The 7417-nt window shown below is 36.9% G+C and overlaps 1 protein-coding gene across 9 annotated transcripts in view; it reads right to left on the bottom strand.

Moving 5' to 3' along the window:
* LOC105500020 (DTW domain containing 2) overlaps window positions 1-7417 on the bottom strand; it is a 474953-nt gene that overhangs the window by 320994 nt on the left and 146542 nt on the right. For all 9 annotated transcript variants that reach the window (XR_011624753.1, XR_011624755.1, XR_011624756.1 and 6 more), the window contains one exon: window positions 2816-2944. Coding sequence is in view for 4 of the 9 variants with exons in the window: in XM_071098565.1 (XP_070954666.1) it covers window positions 2816-2944 (129 nt within the window). In the remaining 5 variants the exon portion in view is untranslated. Of the gene's footprint in view, window positions 1-2815; window positions 2945-7417 lie in introns of those variants that run through there.

Here is a 7417-nt window from a genome sequence, read left to right as displayed (position 1 = left end):
AAACATCCTTTTTCTACTCCTGGCCACTGCAGTACAATTACTCCTGGCAACCAAAGCAAGCAGAATGAGGGTTCCAATACCTCACTATTACTTTGGGACTTTATGTTTAATTTTATCTACAGACAACAATAACAAAAGCTGAAGAGATAATGGGTCCTGTCACCATTCCATTGTCTTAAACTTTGCCTTTTGTTACATATTACACTCAGAATGTATTTTGCAAGTCTCAAGTTGTCACAATAAGGATTCCTTTTTTGGTTTTGTTTTTTTAAGATATCACATCACAAAGCACAATCTAGCAAGATTCAAGTCAGCCTGTGGCTTTATGTCATCAATAAATGCCTTGGGTTATATAAAACAACAGAATTAATGAAAGAATGAAAAAATGCTGATGAAGAAGAGGCCCTAAAACAACATGAAGAAAGCTGTCCTAAATATATAATGTTATATCATTTTTTCAAAAACGTCCTTATCAGTTAACTTTGAAAGAATTCATTCTAATACTTTGTAGAGTCTAGAACATTTGTAAAATAAAGCCTGAAATATTTTTAGCTAATAGGGTTCCTAAATAAAATGGTACATTAATTTTTAAATTTATCTTTTTTTACAAGTAGATGGTACATTAATTAACATCAAAATATTATAAAACTGGAGAGAAGGGAGCACTACGAGAATTAGTAGTAGTAGTAGTAGTACAAACCCTTTCCTTAACTGCAACCCTATTATTCTACAACTGCTATTACCATAACCAGCACCATTACTAACATTAAAGGTTATATTTAGGATTGTAGTAAAGATCCACTTCCAATTGTGGGAATAAGAGATATAAGCCCATAGAGAATTCTTTCCAGAACCCAAAAGGAGAGAAAAGTAAGCTTTAAATCTATAGCTAAGGAATATATTTTTCCCTCAAAATTTGAACTTTCAGTGGGTCCTTGTTTGGTCTGATGTTGTCTGATCCTAGAGTTTTACATCAACAAAAAAGAAAATGCAGAGACTGTAGAGAAAGCAAGTTTAAACAATAGCACTGAGTTACATAACTCTATTATACAGACACCTGTGAAGAGCGTGTATGTATATATATTTGCTTAAGAATATACAGAGATGATGGTAAATAAACAGAAAGATACGTATGGGGTATATAAAGTACTATGATCATGGCTAGGGACATGGGAGTAGGTGACATGGTTAGAGGAGATGGAAAGGTGTCTGAGAACACTCCCTGCTCATTTAAAGTAAGAATCTATGGTCCTTCATGAATTTTTTTTCAAAGGCAGAGAAAGTGAAATTGCCTAGACCCAAAACAAAGTCTACTCAAACACACACACACACACACACACACACACACACACACACACACACACACACACATATATACACGAAAAGCCTACTTCTTTCAAAAGAAAAAAAAAAAAGTCTCCAACTCTGACATTTTCCACAGGTTAAGGTAGAGGAGAGGAAAAAAGTAATTCAATGCCTGCTTATAACATTTTTTTTTTTGAGACGGAGTCTTGCTCTGTCGCCCAGGCTGGAGTGCAGTGGTGCAATCTCGGCTCACTGCAAGCTCCGCCTCCTGGGTTCACGCCATTCTCCTGCCTCAGCCTCCCAAGTAGCTGAGACTTCAGGCACCCACCACCACGCCTGGCTAATTTTTTGTATTTTTAGTAGAGACGGGGTTTCACCACGTTAGCCAGGATGGTCTTGATCTGTTGACCTCATGATCCACCTGCCTCAGCCTCCCGAAGTGCTGGGATTACAGGCATGAGCCACTGCACCTGGCCATGCCTGCCTCTAATATTCTTTAAAGCTCCTTGCTTTTGATATATTTTTGTTCTCTTTAGGATTAATATCTTGGTAGCTAATACATTTACTCTGAACTGAGCTTTCATCTGTTATTGAAATTTCCTTCGTGTTTAAGGCATACTCATAACTGTAACCATAATGGATAATGAGAGAGAAGGCAAGAAAGAGTACCTCACGTGTGTGTGTACATGCATGTGTGCATGCATGTGTTTATGCAGTGTTTTGAAGGCAGAGTTATAAATCCCATTTATTTGTGCTTATTATCCACTGACTTTCTTATTGAGTTGTATTTATCAAAACTTTTCAATAATTAAAAAACCATAACAATTTAGGTTTTATTTCACTATTTTTTCTTTTGCTACAAATGCTAAGTTTCTTATATGTTCCAAAAGACTGAGATGTTAGTAAGCACACTGAAACATTATTCTTTGCTGATGATTATTAATTTTATATGAAATCATCATGCTTTCATAGAAATTAAAATAATTGCAGGTTATAATGTTTTCATATTTTCTAGGCTTTTTTTTTTTCCAAGAAAAATGTCTTTTTTACATTCTAAGCAAGGTTAATATGAGAAACAGAAAGTTAGTATACCTCCTCAAATAACAGCACCAATGCAAAAATTAAAATGTTGCTATAGAATGTTCTTTTAACTAAAAAGAAGAAAAGGCTGAGCACAAGAGAACACAAAATACCAAAAAGAGAAGAGAAAACACTAGAAGAAAAATCTAGCCAAAAAACTATTTAATGTTGTGCTACTTAACTGTAATTTAGCGTATTACAAATTATGTTTGCACAGCTTAGTATGAATATTTAAATAATGCAATCTGGAATGCTCAACTAACACAGAAAAACACCAGAGGGGAAAGAAGGTTATAAAAGTACATAAATTTCTATCACAGAAGATTCTACTTGTCACATGAGTTACAAATTTAACAAGCATGTCTAAATCTTCTACGTAAAATTCAAGAAAATTCCCACTTTCAAAAACTATAACCTTCCAAAGACGTACCTCTTGTATGTAATTATTTTTCTCCAAGATGGAAAGAGCAACAGCTGCACACTCCAGTGTAGAAAGGCATCTATTAGTCGGTTGCATCCGAATTACATACTGACTAGAAATGCTAGTTTTTAACTGCACCTGAAATCAAACACAAAATAGAATGTAATTTTTGTTTTAAATTTAAAGTTATAAAGTCTATGTTTTAAATACTAATTACTTTCCTTCCAAAACTGCCAGCAGCTTAGAAGTATTAAATGTATCAATATCTTTGATGTATAACATCCTTTTGTTATTACTGTTAAACAGTAGAAGCAAGAAGATAGCTATACAGAAGAAGACATATCCACAATATATACAAACTACTCCAAATCCAGGGTAAAAAGACTAATAATCCCCTTGCAGTAAAGAGTGAATATACACTTCACAAAAGAAGTTATAAGAATGGCAAATAGGTACATAAAAGAGTGTTCAACATGATCCAACGTAAATTAAAACCACAATAGGGTAACATTTCACACTCAATAGAGTAGCTAAAATCAAAAAGGCTACAGCTAAAATCAAAAAGGCTACAAGGCTACAATAACCAAAACAGCAGGGTACTGGTATTAAAACAGATATATAAACCAATGAAACAGAACAGAAGCCTCAGAAATAACGCCACACATCTACAAGCATCTGATCTTTGACAAACCCGACACAAACAAGCAATGGGGAAAGGATTCCCTATGTAATAAATGGTGTTGGGAAAACTGGCTAGCCATATGCAGAAAACTGAAACTGGACCCCTTCCTTACACCTTACAAAAATTAACTCAAAATGGATTAAAGACTTAAGCATAAAACCTAAAACCAGAAAAACCCTAGAAGAAAACCCAGGCAATACCATTCAGGACATAGGCATGAGCAAAGACTTTATGACTAAAACACAGAAGCAATGGCAACAAAAGCCAAAATTGACAAATGGGATCTAATTAAACTAAAGAACTTCTGCATAGCAAATGAAACTATCATCAGAGTGAACAGGCAACCTACAAAATAGGAGAAAATTTTTGCAATCTATCCATCTGACAAAGGGCTAATATCCAGAATCTACAAGGAACTTAAACAAATTTACAAGAAAAAAGCAAACAACCCCATCAAAAAGTGGGCAAAGGCTATGAACAGACACTTCTCAAAAGTCTACATTTATGTGGCCAACAAACATGAAAAAAATCTCATCATCACTGGTCATTAGAGAAATACAAATCAAAACCACAATGAGATACCATCTCACGCCAGTTAGAATGGTGATCATTAAAAAGTCAGGAAACAACATACACTGGAGAGGATGTGGAGAAATAGGAACACTTTTACACTGTTGGTGGGAGTGTAAATTAGTTCAACCATTGTGGAAGACAGTGTGGCAATTCCTCAAGGATCTAGAACCAGAAACACCATTTGATCCAGCAATCCCATTACTGAGTATATACCCAAAGGATTATAAATCATTCTACTATAAAGATGCATGCACACATATGTTTATTGCAGCATTATTCATAATAGCAAAGACTTGAAACCAACCCAAATGCCTATCAATGACAGACTGGATAAAGAAAATGTGGCACATATACACCCTGGAATACTATGCAGCCATAAAAAGGATGAGTTCATGTCCTTTGCAGGGACATGGATAAAGCTGGAAACCATCATTCTCAGCAAACTAACACGGGAACAGAAAACCAAACACCGCATGTTCTCAGTTGTAAGTGGGAGTTGTACAATGAGAACACATGAACACAGGGAGGGGAACATCACACACCGGGGCCTGTTGGGGGGTGTGGGGGCTAGGAGAGGGATAGCATTAGGAGAAATACCTAATGTAGATGATGGGTTGAGCAAACCACCATGGCACGTGTATACCTATGTAACAAACCTGCAAGTTCTGTACATGTATCCCAGAACTTAAAGTATAATAATAAAAATAAAATAAAATAAAATAAAATAAAAAATGGGGAAAGAACTCCCTATTCAATAAATGGTGCTGGGATAACTGGTTTACCATATGCAGAAGAATGAAACTGGACCTCTACATATCACCATACACAAAAATTAATTCAAGATGGCCAGGTGGGGTGGCTCACACCTATAATCCCAGCACTTTAGGAAGCCGAGGCTGGCAGATCTCTTAAGGCCAGGAGTTTGAGACCAGCCTGGCCCATATGGTGAAACCCTGTCTCTACTAAAAATACAAAGAAAAAAAAAATTGCCAGGCGTGGTGGCATGCACCTATAATCCCAGCTACTTGGGAGCCTGAGGCAGGAGAATCACTTGAACTCTGGAGGCAGAGGTTGCAGTGAGTCAAGACGGCACCACTGCCCTCCAGACTGGGTGACAGAGCCAGATGCCACCTCAAAAAAAAATTAATTCAAAATGGATTAGACTTAAATGTAAGGCCAAGGACTATAGAAATCCTAAAAGAAAACCTAGGAAATACCCTCTGGATATCAACTTTGGCAAAGAATTTATTACTAAGTCCTCAAAAGCAACTGCTACAAAAGCCCAAGAGTTGGCAAGTGGAATCTAATTAAATTAAAAAGCTTCTGCACAGAAAAAGAAACTATCAACACAGCAATCCGAAAACCTACAGAATGGGTGAAATTATTTGCAAACTATGCATCCAACAAATATCCAGAATCTACAAGGGGCTTAAACAAATTTCAAGCAAAAAACAAAGAACCCCATTAAAACGTGGTCAAAGGATGTGAAAATACATTTTTCAAAAGAGGACATACATGTGGCCAGCAAGCCGATGAAAAGATGCTCAGTATCATTAATCATTAGAGAAATGCAAATCAAAACCACAACAAGGCTGGGTGCAGTGGCTCAGGTCTATAATCCCATCACTTTCAGAGGCTGAGGTGGGTGGATCACATGAGGCTGGGAGTTCAAGAACAGCCTAGCCAACATGGTGAAACCCAATCTCTACTAAAAATACAAAAATTAGCTGGGCATGGTGGTACACATCTGTGGAGAATTGCTTGAACCCGAGAGGCAGAGACTGCAGTGAGCCAAGATTGTGCCACTGCACTCCAGCATGGGCGACAGAGAGACCCTGTCTCAAAAAAAAAAAAAAAAAAGAAAGAAAAGAAAAGAAAAAGAAAAGAAAAAAACCAACACAATGAGATACCATCCCACACAAGTCAGAAGGGCTATTATTAAAAAGTCAAAAAATAGCAGATGCTGGCAAGAGGTTATGGAGAAAAGGGAATGTTTATACACTGCTTGTGGGAATGTAAATTAATTCAGCCACTGTGGAAAGCATTGTGGTGATTTCTCAAAGAAATTAAAACTGAACTATCAATTGACCCAGAAATTTCATTATTGGATATACATATATATCTAAAGGAATATAAATTGTTCTACCATAATGACACAGGTACTCGTAGATTGATTGCAGCACTATTCACAACAGCAAAGGCACGGAATCTACCATGATGGATTCAGTAAAGAAAGCATGGTACATATACACCGTGGAACACTATGCATTCATCATTAAAAAAATGAAATCATGCCTTTGCAGCAACATGGATGCAGCTGGAGGCCATTATCCTATGTGAATTAACGCAGGAACAGAAAACCAAACCACATGTTCTCATCTGTAAGTGAGAGTTAAGTACTGGGCACACATGGGCATAAACACAGGAACACAGGCACTGGAGACTACTAGAGAGAGGAGAGAGGGAGTGGGGCAAGTGCTAAAAAACTACCTATCAGGTATTATGCTCACTACCTGGGTGACAGTATCATTCATACCCTAAACCTCAGCATCACACAATATACCTATGTAACAAACCTGCACGTGTACCCTCAATCTAAAACACAAGTTGAAATTATTTTTTTAAGTCAGAAAATAACAGATGTTGGCAGGGCTGAAGAGAAAAGGAGATGCTTATACACTGTTGGTGGGAATGTAAATTAGTTCAGCCACTGTAGAAATTAGTTTAGAGATTTCTCAAAGGAATGAAAATAGAACCACCATTCAACCCGGCAATCCCATTACTGGCTATATACACAAAGGAAAAGAAATCATTCTACCAAAAAGATACATGCACTCATACGTTCACTGCAGCCCTATTCATAATAGCAAAGACAATGGAATCAACCTAGGTGCCCATATTGGTGGACTGGATAAAGAAAATGTGGTACATTTGCATTATGGAATACTACACAGCCATAAAAAGAATGAAATCATGTCCTTTGCAGCAACATGGATGCAGCTGGAGGCCATTATCCTAAGCAAATTAACACAGAAAATGAAAATCAAATACTGCATATTCTCTCTTATAAGTGGGAGCTAAACACTGTGTACACACCGACATAAAGATAGGAACCACAGACACAACAGGGAGGAGGGCAAGGATTGAAAAACTATGTATTGGGTACTATGCTCACTACGTAGGTCACACCCGAAACCTAAATGTCAGGCAATATATCCTTGTAAAAAACCTGCACATGTACCCTCTGAATCTACAAAGTTAAAAAATTTTAATACTTAAATTTAGGGAGTTTTGTGACTTTACTGGGGAAGAAGATGTGGGGATAAGGAGTGGAGAAAGGGAGTATTTAAAAAGGT

This window comes from Macaca nemestrina, chromosome 6 (genome assembly GCF_043159975.1).
Source record: "Macaca nemestrina isolate mMacNem1 chromosome 6, mMacNem.hap1, whole genome shotgun sequence".
Classification (NCBI taxonomy): domain Eukaryota; kingdom Metazoa; phylum Chordata; class Mammalia; order Primates; family Cercopithecidae; genus Macaca; species Macaca nemestrina.
The sequence above is the reverse complement of the archived record's forward strand: the minus strand, read 5'-3'. Positions and strand labels throughout refer to the sequence as shown.